Raw genomic sequence first — 18,258 nt, 5'->3', positions numbered from 1 at the left:
ATACAGTCTGCAAACAACATGCAGGCTGCCATAGTCAAAGTCAGCGCAGAGGGCGCTCAGAGGAAGTGAATCTTCCCCCTCTGATGTCCCCTATCCTGATGCCACCAAGGTTAAGGAGAGTTTTTCCATTGAGATCAATGGGAGCAGGATTTGCCCCTTATAAAGCAATGTTTAGAAGACAAAAGGACTCCTGGTAGTACATGAGATGTAAACTGGATTGGATGTGACAGCAACGGGAACAGATCAGGGGATATCAGGCTCCTGGAACATTGTTAAAGAACCAGAGGATCTGCCTTGAATGGGAGTAGCTGTGAGGCTCTCCTGGGACTGCATTACAGCAGATGCTAAGCACACAGGTGTGTACCTAGGAGGAGAACGGGCTGGCAAGTAAGCAAAGTGCACATTTACATTATTTTAGACAATGGCTAGCTATGTACATTTAAGGAGAATTTCCCTCTGGTCCACCTGCACCTGTACTGTTTATTATTGGTCTAATCAGTTGTGTCAGTACTTTTGACTCACTCAGAAAGTGGAGTTAGAAATCAGAAACCTACCCGGCTTAAATATACTTCAGCCAAACACCAGGAGTACTCCTCAACCCCCAGAGACGCACCCACACAAACAGACCTGTGCCCCACCGCTTAGCCCGATACACATCGATTTCAGCAGAATGACATGGATAGATCTATGGTACCTCTCGCTAATTCCGAGCCGAGAGAAAGAAACAAGATAGTCAAGGTTTATCATTGGCTCTGAACTAAGAGGCAGCAGCTCTGCTGAATTTAGAGGACTTGGGCCTGTCTGCGCCCAGGTTAAGTCAGCCCTTTGAGATTGTGATTGTGCAGACAGGAGAGTGAGGCTGTGTACTGCAACCAAGCTTCACCCACTACACGAGAAGGGAAGTGTGCAAAGCGCTGGGCCTCGGACTTAGACTTTTTAAAGGGGCTTTCCTAGTGCAGAGGAAAATATGGACACATGTATGGCTGCTGTGTGGTTTGCAGTAAGTGCCTGTATCCGACACCGGCTTAATGACAGCACTTGGTAGGAAATCATCCCATCACTTCCCAGAACACTCAGGGGGCAACAGATGTTCTCAAGAGCAGATCCAACCTCACTGCTCCTCTGGGGTCACGTAAGGGTTGATTTTCAGAGATGAAGACTGGGGAGCTGTGGGTGCTCAGCACCTCCGAAACAATCAGGCCATACATGCACATTAGAGTGATCCAGTTCCCTTACTGGACAGATCCAGCCCAATACCAGCAAACCTTCCCTGGAACTACGTCAGCCCAGAGCGCTGATGCGCTTGCACTGTCTTAGAGGCTGTTGGCAGACTGGTCTAGTGCTGTCCATGCTAATAGGACATTGTCAAAATGTAAACTTCGGAGTAATCCCACAACTTCGGGAAAATCTCCGCAAAAGAACAATGTAAAACCCTTGCTCATTTCTCCAGCCACTAGCAATTCAGCGTGAAGTAACCGCTGGCTGGGAGACAGTTTTTAAAGGGGGTGTGAAGGTTGGTTTTGTTTTTTTAAGATGGGAAGATGTCCACTGGCTGCATAGGATCTGCCATTCAAGGTACCCGGGGCCAGTGTCTTGAAAGACTTTGCTTTGTGAGTTCTCTTATTATACTTGTAACATTATCCCTCCTGCTCAGCACACCATATAGTCAACTAGCCAGAAACAGGTACCGGGCCTACACATGTAATATCGGCGACATGGTCCATCATAAAGTGCTCTCAAAAACCCAAACACTAGGCTTGTTGTTGCTGTTTGTCTTCTTGTTGCGCTGGTGGCATATTGCTTTGGTTGTTCTGAAGTCCAAGCATCTGGCCCCGTCCCCTAAAGTGCATTGTGAGAGCTCTTCATGAGACAAAGGGAATCCTGGTAGACGCACCAAGGTTGTAAGCAACAGATTCAGAGATCTGCGATTCTCTGCATAAGCCCACTGTTTTCATCCTTGCGATAGTTTTTGTGATGGAAGTGTCCTTTGCTTGGGAGAAGCTATACAATGTTCTCTGCCCCAGGCAGGGGTCCCTGGGGAGGCCCATGGTCCTGCTTATTATGGAGTTGTGCCAGCTGTAGGACAGGCATGTTGCAGAGCGGACACACTTTTCGCACCTCCAACCACTTAATGAGGCACCTGGGAACGAAGAAAAGAGAGGACAGAGTTAATTCACACCGAACCCGATTACCACCACTGAACACTTTGTACATTTCTATGGCCCCCTCATCTGAGTGCCTCCTCTCACTTGCCAAACATTGATTCTCTCAGCCTTTTGCAGGTAGAAATCATTATCTCCATGTTAAAGCTGTGGAAACAGAGCGAAGTTAAATGACCTACCCAAGTTCAAGTAGAGAGTCAGTTGCAAAGGTGGAATCAAGCCCCAGACTCCAAGCTTCCACACTCACCTGCCATTTTCATCCTATTAGGCACATTTCTACCTCCAGAGTTTTAGTTCATTTTGAAGTCCCTCTTTTCATTCACACATAGAAAGTCAATTTTATACAGTGAACAGGCATTTTTATAATAGCAGGAAAATTGCTATGCCAGCTCTATGCTGGAATTTAGAGATAATCTCACCCAAAGAATTTTAAAAGTCTGCACCCCCATCTTATGGGAATAAAAAAACTGCACTTAAATGTGCCTGATTCTGCTGAACTGGGGTGACTGTTAGAACGCCAATATGAACTTCTGTGGTGACTCTCACTTCTGCGATGCCATCCAAGCAAACCCACATCCGGACAAAAGCCCCCAGACGGTCAGATCTGGCATCCTCAACTCAAGCTCTTGCCTTCTGCCAACCCCCAACACAGCTCTGAGCTCTTCAGTGGGTGCTTTGCACACAGCAGGCTCGCAGAATTAGGCCCAGAGTGTTGCTGTGTTAGCACAACTCTACTGGTAGCAATCCCACCTCAGAGCAAAATATCTGGCACATTTGAACCCTGTCCCAGGACTTGGGCTCATACCAAAACTGCAGCATGGGAAGTACGACATGCCGGATGCCAGTTATGCCCATCTCTGGCAGGTCGACAGGTGGAAGGTAAAGAACCAATGGCATTTTCCAAAGGGAGGAGGGGATAACTCCAGTTTCTTCACCAGTGTTCCCTCTCCCAGGGAAACAGGCTCCAGCACCCAAAGGCTGCATTTGAGCTATGCTAGGTCCCAAAGCTCTGCTCCTGCAGGGTGCAAAGCAACCTCAGCTCCCACTGAAGCACAGGAGGTGCTCAGCACTTTGCAGGATTCAGTCCCAAACTACCAGTGTCTGGCTTTTTTCCTTGCCTTGTGCACGAGAGAGATTGACTATTCCGGATCTAGCTCCAGAAGCTCACGCAGCTCTTCCCAACAGAGCGGGCTGCATCGCTGTCCAGAATGTGAGAGACACCAGGATCTGAAGGCATGAACAGGTGCAATGCAGAACAACACAGACATGCACAGAGAGTACACAGAAGCCATCACAGCTAGAATGATTCCTGGATCTGCAGGTTTTTGAGGGAGTCAAGTCACAAAACCTAGGTCCATGTCCAGATCTGGGTCACTGAAAAACCACCTTTGCATGAGTGGGAAAGCAGTTTTCCACTGGCTGCTTAGGTTACATGCTTTGGGGGAGGGGGAAGTTATGCGTTCATACCCTGGGAACACACAGCACTGATTTAGAGCAAATCTGTAAGGTACGCAGTATAGCTGCCCTGTCGGCAGGAGAGAGCTCCAAAATAAAACCACCTCCACCAAGGGGCGTTAGCTTTGTTGGTGTGAGAGCGTCTCCTGCCGACCAAGCGCTGTCCACATCGGCGCTTTTCCTTGGTAAAAAAAACTTTTGTTGGTCAGGGGTGTGGTTTTTTTTCCACACTCCTGACCAACAAAAGTTTTACCAATGAAAGTCCAGTGTAGACATAGTCTAACAGTTCCCTTATATAGCCAACAATTAGAGTCACCTGGTAGACAGCAAGCAGGGGGTGGGGAATGCGTCAGCTTTTAGTGTGTGTTAGCGCAACTAAAATCCTGTTGCAGGGTGTGAAGTTCACAACTAAACTGGAAAGTTCCAGCTCAATAGCACTAGAGTGCCTGCTGGCCTCTCTCCAGCCAGGGCAGAGGGAGAGGTGACTGCAGTGGGATTTGGAGGCCAGCCATGGCCCCTCCCTCTCCCACATCATATGCTATACAAGAATGATACATAGCCTACAAATTAACAGAGCAACAGCATTCCAGGACAAGTATTTACTTCATTTCTAGCCTTACTGCTATGACCTCAGTGCAGGTCTTCACCCATTACCACCCCGATCACTGTAAGCTTCCTCCTCCCCGGCTTCCCTGCATTCCACTCTCTCCACTCCAGCCTGTCAGAAAGGTTACTGGCCAGATTCTCTTCCTTTCAGGCCATTCTGATGACATCTCCCCTGCCACTCAAGTCCCTTCACCGCCTTCCCTCTCTCTTTACACATCCAGTTCCAGCTATTAATTCATCAGCCTCTGCATGCCTCTATTCTCACCTCCATCTCCTTGCGACTCCTCACCCGAGCTTACCTTGAATGCCGGTTTCCATCCACCCACTCCACACGTCATGCTCCCCATACGCTTTGAGAAGCCTTGTATACCCATTGCCAAATACCCCTGCTCCCCTCCAAACTCTCCTGTCCCAACCAGGCAAGCCAGTCCTGCTTTGTTCTGACCATTGTACATTGCACTGAGCTGTGCTTTTAGAATGAAGGCCCACCCTGGGCAGGTTTAACGGTGCAACATGCAGCACACAGCCACGTACACACCCCCTAGAACCCTCGACTGCCAAACACAAATGAATTTGTGACAAGACAAGTCTCTCCATTAAAGGAGAGGCTCGTGTGCAGACAACTTTTCCCACCAACTTTCAAGGCAACTGTGACTAGATTTCCAAAGCTTCAGTAAACATGGCTCAACTTAATACAGTCAATGAGGCCTTATTAAAGAGGAGTAGCATTTGTTAATCCTTTAGAACACAGCACAGGCAGATGTATACAATATAAGCCTTTGTAATTCAAAGGCCATCAATTACGTAGTGCTGCCAGTGTTTCCAAGAGACTTGCAAGGCTTTTGTAAACACAACTTTGGTCTTTTGGTAGCTCAGCACTTACTTTCTGTGGAAGGCATGTTTACATGGACAGATTCCCAACTCGTCTTTGGGCTTGAATTCCTCCAAACAAACGGCACAGATCTGAAAGGTAAGAAAGCAGAGACAATGAATTAGTTGATGGAAAACTTTCTGAATACATACTTTGTAGGTAAGGTTAAGTCAATGGAGAGGGAACACTGGTGAAGAAACTGGAGTTATCCCCTCCTCCCTTTGGAAAATGCCATTGGTTCTTTACCTGAGGAACCTCTTCACCAAACTGCTCTCTTGACTAACATGAGAGTTTTAAAGAACTCTGTTTCATCAGGGATGCAGGTTTGTCAAATGGTCTCACTATGACTCTGCCTTGAGACAGAACACACTTCAGTGAAAATGGGTTATATTATTCACTTGTGAGCCTAACAGAAATATTGTAGGGGAGAAACATCCAGAGGACAGAGTTACAGGCCTGGTTTACACAACAGTTAGGTCAACATACGCTTCCTTGCAGCAACATACCTTTGGAAGCATCTTCATTTAAATTTGACTCCCACTGACATAAGTGCCTCCTCTCTATGCTGATTTCGTAACACCACCTCCCCCTGAGTGGCGTAGAGTCATGCTACATGTAATTCGGACAATGCAATGCCAGTATAGACACTGCGTAGCTTATGTTGACTGTTAAGAGCCTTCAGGAGCCATCCCACCATGTCCCACATTGACAATACAATTGATCCAAGTGTTCCTGGGGAGGACGTGCACCACCCACACAAGGAGCCCCGGGTGTGCACACACAAGCGATTTAATAACCGGAGTGGGTGTATGCCGACATAAATTAGGTTGACATAATTTTGTTGTGTAGACATGGCTATGGTAAACCTGCAGTCTTGACGTTGGACACAACTCTGACATCACTGCCTTTCTGCAGGTCTAAGCTTCCTCTCAGTGTTTTTCCTGTAGCACAGGCAAACCCAGAGAGAGTTCAAGAACTGCAAGTGCTCTGTGCCGTGCAGAGCCCGTTCTGTGAGGCTTATGCTGAGTAACCATGCACAGACCAATCGGAGTTTGGAACAGTCACATGTATCAGGGTTGGGAGAGTTTAAGTGATAAGTAACCAAGGGCCTCAATTTGTTAATCTGACATGTTAATCCAAATCAGAGAGTTTAACATTCTCTGCATTTAATATAAATGACTGGGCTCTAATCACCCCAACAGAACTTATCACCTTTTATCGCTGAGGATGGTCAGTTGATACAGACTACCCGAGAGCCCTCTCCCCACCTTGTGACATGCTCTTGGTTTAAAAAAAGTTTTCTTAGGGTATGGCTACACTGGCGATTTGCAGCGCTGGAAAGCCTCCACCAGCGCTGCAATTAGTAAGTGGCCACACCTGCAGGGCACTTCCAGCGCTGCAACTCCCTGGCTGCAGCGCTGGCCGTACACCTCACTCAGCATGGGGAATAAGGATTCCAGCGCTGGTGCTGCAGCGCTGGTCACCAAGTGTGGCCACACACCAGCGCTGTGATTGGCCTCCAGGGAATAAGGTGTATCCCAGAATGCTTTTATAAATTACTCTCTTTGTTTTGTTATGCAGCCTCTCTTTGTTTTGTTGTGAACGAGCTCCGATCGGAGCTCCGAACAAACAGAGCTCCTGTTTGCTGTGATCATCTGTACCTGGCTGTAAACAATCAAATGAGAGGCAGGCAGGGAGAGTGAATGAAACAGAACGGAGGAGCTCCGTTGAACTGCTTATCTAAAAAAACAAACACTGATCACAGCAAACAGGAGCTATCTGTACCTGGCTGTGAACGATCAAATGAGAGGCAGGGGAAACAGCGTTGGATGCAGGGTTCGCAAACATTTTGTGATTTTTCCAATCTCTCTCTTCCCCACTCCCTGTCACAGTACACCGCGGGGAGTCCGTGTTGGAGGCAGGCTGTTTGCAATTAAGAGTTAAGACTAAGGGGTCAGAAACATGTTCTGATTTTTCAAGGCAGGAAGCTAAACACACAGTGTTGGCTCCAAAAATCCCCTCTCTCTTTCCCCCCGCTCCCTGTCACACTAGACCCCACTCCACCCCCCTCTTTTGAAAAGCACGTTGTGGCCACTTGAATGCTGGGATAGCTGCCCATAATGCATCACTCCCAACAGCGCTGCAAATACTGCAAATGTGGCCACACACCAACGCTGGTAGCTGTGAGTGTGGCCACACACCAGCGCTGGCCCTGCACAGCTGGATGACCAGCGCTGCAAACTACCAGCGCTGCAAACCGTAAGTGTAGCCATACCCTTAGCGTGTAAAACTCACTCCCACACAACTGCCATTAGCTCTTCACTGAGACTCTTGGCTTAATTGTCAATAGCAGCCACACCTCTCTGGCATTAGGCTCCTAGATCCAGCCAACTTTCCACTGTTGACCACTGGGATATTTCAAGAGAGCTAATCAGTAAGCATAGTAGAATATGCCCTTGCAGAAAGGCACCAAGGATACTCAGTGATCTATGGAAATGATGCCAGCGAAGCAGAAGCACTCAGGCGATTGTTAACGCTCCATTTGACTTTCAAAAGTGAACAACTAAAGATTATGCACACAAGAAACAGAGACTTCTTTCCTAATCAGTATGGCAACCCTGTAAATGACATGTTGTCCAGCAGTAATATCCTATTTATAAAATCCACCATGTCCTTCACTTTGGCTATACCACTACAGGGGTGCTGAGAGCCACTGAACCAAACTGTAAACCCTGTATATAATGGAAACCATTTCAAGCCAGGGGGTGCTGCAGGTGGGGAGATATCTGTAGCTGAATTTACAGGTCAAATCGCCTGCTTCATATCTGACCTAGCCAGGTCTTGTGCTGTACAAGATACCTAGAGAACCCTTCCAAATCACCTTAATCCTGGTCCATAAGGACTCCTGCTATTCCAGCTCTTCAGCCTCTCTTATTTCAAGACTACTGCGTGGGCACTTTTCATGGTGTGGATAGCTCTTTTTTAAGAATCAAGTTCCCATCTGCACTATGGAAACTACCCTTTTTTGGGGGTGGGTGGGAGAGGCTTAATATAATACAGGATTTAGTCACATAGTATGGACCCGGGTTTCAACAGTCGACCCAGACCATGCTACAACCTTGGACTGTATTGCGGCCTGGTTTGGGAGGAGGTGAAAATACAACTCAGTCTGAATTACAGTAGAATCTCAGAGCTACAAACACCTAGGGCATGGTGGTTGTTCCGAAATGTTTGTAACTCTGAACAAAACGTTATGGTGGTTCTTTCAAAAGTTTACAACTGAACATTGACTTAATACAGCTTTGAAACTTTACTATGCAGAAGAAAAATGCTGCTCTCTCTTTATTATTTTAGTAGTTTACGTTTAACACCGTACGGTGCTATATTTGCATTTTTTTGGTCTCTGCTGCTGCCTGATTATGTACTTCCGGTTCCAAATGAGGTGTGTCTTTGACTGGTCAGTTCTTAACTCTGAGGTTCTACTGTACAGTGTAAGTCCTGGGATTGTCACACTGTAATTGGGTTTCTCAACATGAAAACTCCTACAGTGCAGATAGGTCCCAAGTTGGACTTCCCCCAACCTCACTTCCATTAAATCACCAGCAGGGAAAAGATTAGGGCTTTCACCACCCTGCTCCTCAGTAACTACCCTCCTTTTAGATCCACTTTGACTCCTTTCCACTATGGGAAAGCCCAGTCCGATTTCCTTTTTAACATTTATTCTGTGTGTTGCTCTTCCTCAGCAGGGCTAGACAGGGAGACTGCCACCATGGCTGATGTCAAACACCCATACTTTGCCTATGAGAGGGTTATTCCCTTCTACACTGGGTTGAGCTAGTTAGAAACCAGATATAAAACCAGTTCAGGCCAGCTCAGTTTTAAAACAGGGGTTGGCTGGCTGGCTGGCTAGTGGTAAGCCCAAGTTTAGAAACAGCATTTTAGGCTAGATCTTCACCGTATGAAAAACTAGGAATGAGGTCCTGGCTAGGAGAGTTTCTAAGTTCGGTATAGATGCAGTCTGACCCTGTCCACCCAAGATGGCTGAACCGTCACGCTAATCCAGTTCAGCAAACACAGCAGGGGCCCAGTGTGGGTGGGGTCCTTCTACGTTACTTGCTTTCTGCGAGGTCAACGCAGTAGTGTCTTGTAAAAGATAAAATAGAGACTACAAACTTAAGAGGCACATGGTCTAGTGGCATAAACCTGGGAGCCAGTAACTCCTAAACTCTAATCCTGACTCAACCACCTCTGTCCCCTTGGGCAACTCACTTAACCTCTCTGCCCGAGTTTCCCTATCTGCAGAACAGGGATAATACTCATCTCCCTCACAGACTGTTATTAAGGTTAGTGAAAATCTGTACAGGGCTTTGCATACGTGAAGTATTACAGAAGTAGTATCTATAATGATCACCTCCTGCCTTTCCAAGCCCTGAAGCTTATGCAGAAAATGTGAAGGCACAGAACGTTAAATATCCTGAAATACAAGTAAAACTAGAGTTGATTGAAGCAGGTTAAAGGTGGCTAGAAAGAAAGAAAGAAAGAATTGGAGATATACCAATCTCCTAGAACTGGAAGGGACCGTGAAAGGTCATCAAGTCCAGCCCTGCCTTCACTAGCAGGACCAATTTTTGCCCCAGATCCCTAAGTGGCCCCCTCAAGAGCATTGGCCGGGTAAACCCAGGGTTGTGAGTTCAATCTTTGAGTGGGTCACTTAGGGATCTGGTGCAAAATCAGTACCTGGTCCTGCTCGTGAAGGCAGGGGGCTGGACATGATGACTTTTCAGGGTCCCTTCCAGTTCTATGAGATGGGTATATCTCCCCTCTCATTCTTCTCTTCTGCAGACTAAACAATCCCAGTTCCCTCAGCCTCTCCTCATGTGCCCCAGCCCCCTAATCATTTTTGTTGCCCTCTGCTGGACTCTTTCCAATTTTTCCACATCCTTCTTGTAGTATGGGACCCAAAATTGGACACAGTACTCCAGATAAGGGCTCATCAATGTCGAACAGAGGGGAATGATCACGTCCCTCGATCTGCTGGCAATGCTCCTACTTATACAGCCCAAAATGCCGTTAGCCTTCTTGGCAAGAAGGGCACACTGGGGCACACTGTCAGCTCAGGAAGGCAGCAGGATGATAAGGGTTGGGAGAAGTGGTGCTAACTGGTGCATGCTCCACCGCAATCCCGGAAGTTAAACATTGGAGTAAGTTGCCTAGGGAGGTTGTGGAATCTCCATCACTGGAGATTTTTGAGAGCAGGTTAGACAAACAGCTGTCAGGGATGATCTAGATATACTTAGTCCTGCCCTGCGTGCAAGGGACTGGATCAGATGACCTCTCGAGGTCCCTTCCAGCCCTATGATTCTAAGAACTCAGTATTCTTGTTAAAATAATCAGCAGCGAAAGAGTCAGCAATGGCATCATTCTGAACATACCAAAGTAGACATCTTGCTGCTGGGAATGAGTGCCCTTCCTACCTCTTAAGGTATCGTTTATCTATCTGCAGACTCAAGGCAGCAGCACTGTTATGGCTCATACTGCGAAGGGGATCTCTGCAATCATAATGGACAAACGCTTAAGCAGCTGGGTGTTTTTAAATTGGAATGAAGTGCCACAGGATTTACTCAGCCCAACTCAGGGAGCAACCAGAAATGTACTCATCTGACCCATTACCAAGTCTGAGCCAGAAATCACCTTTATACTGTTATATTTGAGGGACCCACATTTGACTCTCTTTTATCTACTGTTTTCTATCATCTTACATACATTATTTCTGTTCCCAAATGCTTCTCCGCCCCCTACCTCCGACCTCACCCCAAACCAACATCCTACTCAAACTTCAGTGTGGGAGCCTTCCTAATCCAGCAACAGCGAATCAGCTTCCACACGCAGGAAGCAAATGATGTGGTACAGAAGTATTTCAGAGTCAGGCTTCCAGTTGTTTCATTAACAAATTGGACTTCTAAAAAATTCTAGGAAACACCATGACAATGGCATCTGTTTACATGTAGGCTAGTTCGGGGACTGTGGATGTGCGTTACATAACATACATATTGTGCTCCCAGTGCCCCATGACTGCTGCAGTCCCTCCCTGGCTGACCAACACTGGATGCTGCCTCAGGCCACGGGCTCTGTCTGTCCATTGCAGTTACCCAGCCTTCCATTATTTCTGCTTTGTTCTGGGCTCTTCTGCTGCCTCTATCCCTATTAATTCAGGGCAACAACTGGAGCCCGCAAAAGCAGAGAGGTTGTGTGCTGGGGGGCTGTCCTTTCAGACAGCTTCTGCACAGAGAGTCACACAAACATTTTGGCTCGAGCGTTGAGTGCTACGCCATGGCTGCGTTAGGGAGATGCACTTTGGCCACCCAGAAGCTAAATGGAAACAAATGTGTTTAAGTTTAAGTGGGGACAAGGGCTGACAGTGTAGTCATTAGTCTGTTCTGGTCACCTTCCTGTAACACTGAAACCACATTAAAAATCCAAACTGGGTTACTAAGTAACAATGATGTGGCAACAGCACCTCACTACTGTAAACAACCTTTCTGTTCCTAGACAACCTGGTATTCATCTCCTTTCCCACTTACAAGTCTACAGTTAAACACTGACTATGCTGCAATCAGAGAGGTTGGGTGTACAGTCCCCCTGGTGCTGGGGCCTTCACTAAATCCAGAATGTTCCCCCTCCCCATTAATAAGATTTCCACCACTCCTCTCTGCCACCACTCATTTCTCTCAGCCATTTCTATCCTCCTCCTTGCTGGCTTCCATCTCACCTCTTGCCTTGCTTTGTTCTTTCCAAAAAATGGCCAACAAGCCATTCAGTTATAGATGCCAACCCCCCAGTCATGCCATAACTTCATGGCATCAAGTTTTGTGGACACGCCTTCAGGACAAATTGACTTAGACACAAACTCTGTCCCTCCCTCCTCCAATTAAAATATTAGCATAAAAACACATTTTTTTTTGTCCTGGGGACTTAAGTTTGGACACTGAGTTCTGCACTGGTGCTTAAATAATCATTTTGGGGCACATGATTGGTATTCTGGAATGTAAGTACCAACCAGATGTAAACCATTGTTGTTTGCTGTGTTGGTCCCAGGATATTACACTGGTGAAAGAGACACGCTTTCAAGCTTCCACAGAGGTGTAAAAGATATTACCTCACCCACTTTGTCTCTCTAATCTGATATAAACGCAGAAATGAGCACCCGTAACAACACTGATCCAGAACAATCAATTGTTCTATTTGCTCCTGATCTATTTACACTATAAACTGTAACACGGCGGATTTTTATTTTTGTTTTGTTCCCTCTTATCTGTAGATTTTTGGTTATTCTTTATTTACTCTGCCCATCTCCCTCAACCACATGTGACTAGAAGCAGGAGTGCGTGAAATCTACACGAGTTGTATAATCATTCCAGAAAAGGAACATGATAAACAGCTGACTCCTGAACCGGAGAAAGAGGCCTTGGGCTGTAGGTGTAATAGCTCATTGCAGCCCAAACGTACTTGCTTACCTCATGCAGATTAAGCTCTTTTACTTTTTCCTTTAGAATAACCTGCAAGACAGAGACACAGCATTAGGACCAGGATGTCTACCATTTCTGATCGCTGTACTTCATTATATCAATTGGGTCTTCAGAGATTTCCTTTCAAAGAAATAAAGCTGATGTAAATAATTTCCTTTGTATTTAATCGTTAACAGAAGTAATTTAAAGGGACAAAGTTTCTGTGCTCTATTTCCTCCCCTTTAGCTATATGGATTGAACGTCCCTAACAACCAGGTGAGGAGAGAAGGTCCCTGAGCCTGAACATCAAGAAAGCAATTTTAGCTCTGCAATAGGAGCCCAAGTCAGCTGACCCAGGCCAGCTGTGCCTCTGCTGTGGGTCTTTTATTCCACTACGCTAAGTTTCTCCTGTGCGAGATAGAGATAGATAGTTCATCAACATAGATATTTTTGAATATTGATATACATCTGTAGGCAAATTATAGCTAATGTCTTTAGAAGTACAAAAAAAAAAAAAAAACCAAACAAACTCGACAGCCTAAATAAACCAGACATGAATAGTAAACTAGTAAAAACAGTTTTCAAAATGCTTGCCAAGAACACATGAGAGAGGGAAGGCAGCTATTGTGCAGATTACAGCTGCTAATCCAAAGAAGGGGATGAGATCCAGAGAACCACCTTCTGAAATCAAATAGGCCATGTTCCCATATTGTTTGATGAACTTCATTATTCAGATATTTCCTCCTCTTACCAATTCATCCTTTCCCCCCTTGTTTTTGTTCACAGTTCTGTGTCCCATTTGGCTAACTAGCAGGTAGTGGGATTGTAATCAAAGAAAGAATTGTACATTTGTAATGTTATTAAATGTCAGAATGCTTGCTCAGACTACAGAACTGAAAAGTAGATGACCAAAACACTAAAGAAAGCTGAGACACAAGTAGGTGAGGGAATATCTTTTGTTGGTGGAAGAGATTGGGTCTGGAAAAGGTAACCAGAGTGTCCTGACTAAAGAGAGGCTGGGACAGATTGTCATGCATAAGGGGCTAACACATGCTGCAAAAACACACTTAAAATGAAACGGGCAACACACACCTCTGCAGTCATACGTCAAAGGAGGGATATTAGGTTACAAATTATTGTACTGAGCCATACAACCAGTGTCTCTGAGATGTTTTTCAGTGTCTAGCACGATTATGAATTTAAGTTCCCAGGCTTGTCTTTTGAAAGACGTTCAGGTTTTCTTTGAGGACCAGGACTGAGAGGTTAGATATGGAATGACTGCCTTGTCAAGAGTGTTTGCCCATCGGTGATGAGGAGTTTTTGTCTTGTATTATTTTTCTGTGTGAGTTCATTCAAGATCATAGCAATTGTCTGGTCTCACCCACACAGTTGCTGTTGATGCATTTGATGAACGGGACAAGGTACTGCACAGGTTATGATAGGCATGTGTAGGACCCATGGATCTTGAAAAGGAGTGTTGTGGGGATACTGAGCATCGTAACAGCACAGATGTGTCTGCAGGTTTTTGATCCGTTGCTCCGGCAGGGTCTGGTGCCACTCTGAGTTGGTGTGTCCTGGGGTGTGGGGAGCTTGCTCCTGATGATGAGCTTGGCAAGACTGTGGGGTTGTTTGAAGGACAGAAGAGGAGGTTCAGGAAAGATTTCTTTCAGAATGTGGTTGCCATCAAAGTATAGGTTGTAACTGTTTGATGATATCCCACAAGGGTTCCACGGTGGGGTAGTAGGTGACAACTAGGGGTGTGTGGGCAGTGTCTCTCCTTCCTCTCATTCTACTGGAGCAGTTTCTCTTGTGGTATTTGGGTGGCCTGTTCTGCGATGCAATTTACTTCTCAGTCCTTGTTTGGTTAAGGTGTGTATCCTGGACTTTCTCCTTGGAGCAGATTCTGTGGTATCTGAGTGCCTGTCTGCGGAGAAGAGATTTTCTGGTGTGTCTGAGCTGGTTACTGGCTCTGTGGAGGTAAGTGTGGTGATCTCTGGGTTTCTTGTCAATACCTGAAGCTGGAAGAGGAGGCTGGTGTGGAAGTGTTCTAGAGAGTTTGGTAACAGATGGTGGAAATCGATGAGGGAGTTTAGGTCATCTGTCCAAAGGATGAAAATATCATTGATGTATCTTGGGGCAGATCTACACTACAAGCTTGCATCAGCACAGCTGCACCGCTGTAGTGCTTCTGGTAAAGACACTCTAAGCTGATGGAAGAGAGCTCTCCTGCCGATCAAGTGCCGTCTGCTTGGGGGATTACAGTCGGTATAAATATGTCGCTCAGGGGTGTGGCTTTTTCATACCCCTGAGTGATGTAGTTATATTGAAGTAAGTGTGTATTGTAGATTTGGCCTCAGGTATATCATTGCTGAGTGTTAATTTTTCCAGAAATTCTTCCTCGAGGTGGCCCTCCTAACCTTCCTTTGTCCCATGACTGCAGAGGTGTTAAATTACCCACTTCATTTTAAGTGGTTTCTTGCTATGTGCTTAACAATCTGTCCCACCTCACAGTTAGCTGCAACTTTTTCCAGACCTGAACAAGAGCTCTGTGAAACTTCTCTTCCACCAACAGAAATTGGTCCAACAAAAGATATTACCTCACCCACTTTGTGTGGGTCACATCCTGGGATCAACAAGGCTACAACACTAAAGAAAGGTGGGTATTTAAATGTATCCTGCCACTAATATATTAGCTGTGTTTATTTTGAAGCAGACACTGATGTGTGTCTATGGGAGTGAGTGGAAGAAGTTGTTTGATCTGCCAAGAATACTTGGAAACTTTCCCTACAGAGACATCCCACTATTCCAAATTCAGTACACTGCTTTAATGCCCCCAGGGTTCATGTAATCTAACCCAGCAAAATACAGTTCATGGGAACTGAATTTTGATCCACTGGGACAGCATTTTTCTTTTATTGCTGTAGGAGAAGTATATTACTACTTACTGTAAACATGGCCGGAACGGTTTCAGAGTAGCAGCCGTGTTAGTCTGTATCCGCAAAAAGAACAGGAGTCCTGTTCTTTTATGGCAAGAACAGTGAGTCATGTTGCTGGGCCACATCTATTGCCATTGAAGGGAATGGGAAAGGTCCCATTTGACTTGAAACAGGACAGGAACAGATCCCATTACCAGGGCAAGTACACTCAGGTTTTCCTCCCCACTCCAGACAGTGCAAGCTCTAGGCACAGAAAGTCAGCGCCTCAATTGGCAACTCCTCCCTTCACCTGGGAAAACCCAGTCACATACAGGATTAATTGATGACATTAACTGCCATCTGTGAAAGCTTTGGATGTTTTGTGAAGGAACTGAATTCTCCTTGTGTGAAGGAGGCTTAAAAAATCTTGTATTTTCCCCTTTGGTTATCCAGCCTCAGACTGTTTGACCCAGAGCTCATTACTGGGTTTGAGCTGAGATATGCCAGTCAATTCCCTGCCATGTGGCTGCTACACTTATAAATACATTTTTGAAAGTTGGATTATTATAAATCACTGATTTTATTTTTTCTTCTTAGGGCTCCATTCTTTCTCCATCACTTTGAGAAAGCGCCTGGTATATATGGAGTAACATTAAGAATACAAATCCTAGATTGTTGTAGGGAACAACTGGCAACATGCACTGATATAAAGTAAGGCCCTGATTCTGCAAAACACATGTATGCCGGTAACTTTAAACATGTGGATATTCCCACTGACTTCAATGGAACTACTCACATGAGTAAAGTTAAGCACATATGTAAGTACTTGCAGAGGTAGGCCTAAAATGGGAAGACATCAAACTCTGGAACAGCTCAGTGGTAACCTAAAATGGTGACAATCACAAGAAATTAACGGTTTTTGCTCAGATTGATCTGTAAAATGACAGGGAGAAAAAAGTAGTTTACTATTTAACATCTCACCTGTTTGTAGGCATAAAGCTCTTTGTGTGCCTGATGTCTGAGCCTAGAAATCAAGAAAGGAAAATATGAACAAAATAGGCCAAAATATCAGGATTAGCACGAAACCCAGATAAAAGAAAAAAACTTGCATTTTCCCCTCATATTTAATAACTTTTTTAGTTTTGAAAAATATAGGACACATAATGATGCAGTCTCCAGTTCCCAGTGAGTTACTTTAAGAGCTTGTATCTCTCTCTATTCAACTGATGATAACCTTGTACAATTTGTCTTTTTTGAACTATATAATTTGCTGCAAAAACATTATCTGAGTTGTTAAATGCTGCGTACCAAATTCTTAACCCGTAGAAGTTATTGACAGGATGAACAGCTCACATACACGTCCATTTCCCCCCTCAATCACTTCTCCCACTAAGATTCATACGCTGGGTTGAATGGACACTGCATCTTTTTCTGGTGATGGGGAAGTGTAGCATACTCAGGGCTCAACGCCTGGTGAATGTAGTGGAGAAAGGCACCTCTGTTTGTACTTTAAATGTGGGGAGTGGACAGAACAAAAAGAAAATTGGCCCTTTTAAATGTTTACCATTCGAGCCCTAGTCATTGTACCAAGTCGTTAAATTAATCTCAAAATGCCAATTGTTTGCTATGCTTTCGACAGGTAGTATTGTGTGAAAGTAGTTTTCTGATATCCAACGTCTTATAGAGAAACATTCAAGGTACGTCATTCAACTGATTAAAAAGCAAAAGATAAATTTCCTTTTTAAGAGGAAATAAATAGGAGAATGATTTAGACCTGGTGTGAGATTTTGTAGCTTTCAGTTGCAGTTAAGGGACATGAGGCAATTTAATAGCCAAAGAGAAATCATGGCTAAAAATTACAGGAAATTGAAGCTTTAAACCTGGGAATTTATTTTCATGTACTTAATTGAGCAGAAGACCAAATGATTGTGGTTTCCTAACAACTGAGCAACTTGTGTTATATTTAGCTGTGGAGTCATAATCATATGAGCTTATTATAGACCATGACTCCAATCTCACTTATGCTGGTGTATATGAGTAGTTACTCACTCCTCTGGAATTCACGGAGTTACACTGGAGTAAAATCAATTTCAAGTGAGATCAGAATCAGGCCCATAATAAAGATTCTATGCATAGAGGCATAAGTGTAGGCTATCTTGAGTAGTTCTTAAGGCTTTCAAATTGCTAGCCAAGTACAACTTTTGTTTTCTGTATAGTTTCATTTTCTGGCAGGAATCAAGAGGTGGAGACTGAGTGGATGAACCCACATTAAAAAGCTCCTGAATAGCAAGGAACTCCAAATGTGGACAATGGGAAGAGATGAAGTATTTATTTATGAAAATGAACAAACGGTTAAGTCATAGATGGAAGGGTCCCACCCCAATTGCTAGGGACAAAAATGAGTGAAACAAAAAATGCATCAAAAACATCAGAGCCTTAATTTAGAAGCAGAAAATGCTTAGTGCGCTAACGTGGTTACAAAAAGTTGCACTCCATGTACCTATATGTATTTAATGTTAATCTCATTTCACAAGCTATAATCTGTTTTCGGAAAGCTCTTATGTCAGGCTTAGCCTAAAACACCTAAGCTGGGGCATGGGGGTGAGAGAAAAAAGCAGTACATTTCCTAGTCTGTTAGTATTACAGTTGTGCTGGTATGGCTGATACTCTGCCATGGTTTACAAACACGTACATTAAAAGACAGAACTGGGTATTAACAGCTGCTCTAGGCTGAATTGCATTGA

General features: G+C 44.9%; 1 protein-coding gene across 2 annotated transcripts in view; it reads right to left on the bottom strand.

Annotated features, from left to right (window-relative positions):
- Positions 1 to 501: 501 nt before the first annotated feature.
- Positions 502 to 18,258, bottom strand: part of RNF24 (ring finger protein 24) — a 68,082-nt gene continuing 50,325 nt past the window's right edge. For both annotated transcript variants that reach the window (XM_045019493.1, XM_045019494.1), the window contains exons 3-6: positions 16,496 to 16,538; positions 12,609 to 12,650; positions 5,107 to 5,186; positions 502 to 2,140 (exon numbers count right to left, since the gene is read on the bottom strand). In XM_045019493.1, coding sequence (XP_044875428.1) covers positions 2,002 to 2,140; positions 5,107 to 5,186; positions 12,609 to 12,650; positions 16,496 to 16,538 — 304 coding nt within the window. In that variant the 3' untranslated portion in view covers positions 502 to 2,001. The remainder of the gene's footprint in view (positions 2,141 to 5,106; positions 5,187 to 12,608; positions 12,651 to 16,495; positions 16,539 to 18,258) is intronic.

This window comes from Mauremys mutica, chromosome 5 (genome assembly GCF_020497125.1).
Source record: "Mauremys mutica isolate MM-2020 ecotype Southern chromosome 5, ASM2049712v1, whole genome shotgun sequence".
In the NCBI taxonomy this organism is placed as follows: domain Eukaryota; kingdom Metazoa; phylum Chordata; order Testudines; family Geoemydidae; genus Mauremys; species Mauremys mutica.
This window is presented reverse-complemented; position numbering and strand designations above follow the sequence as displayed.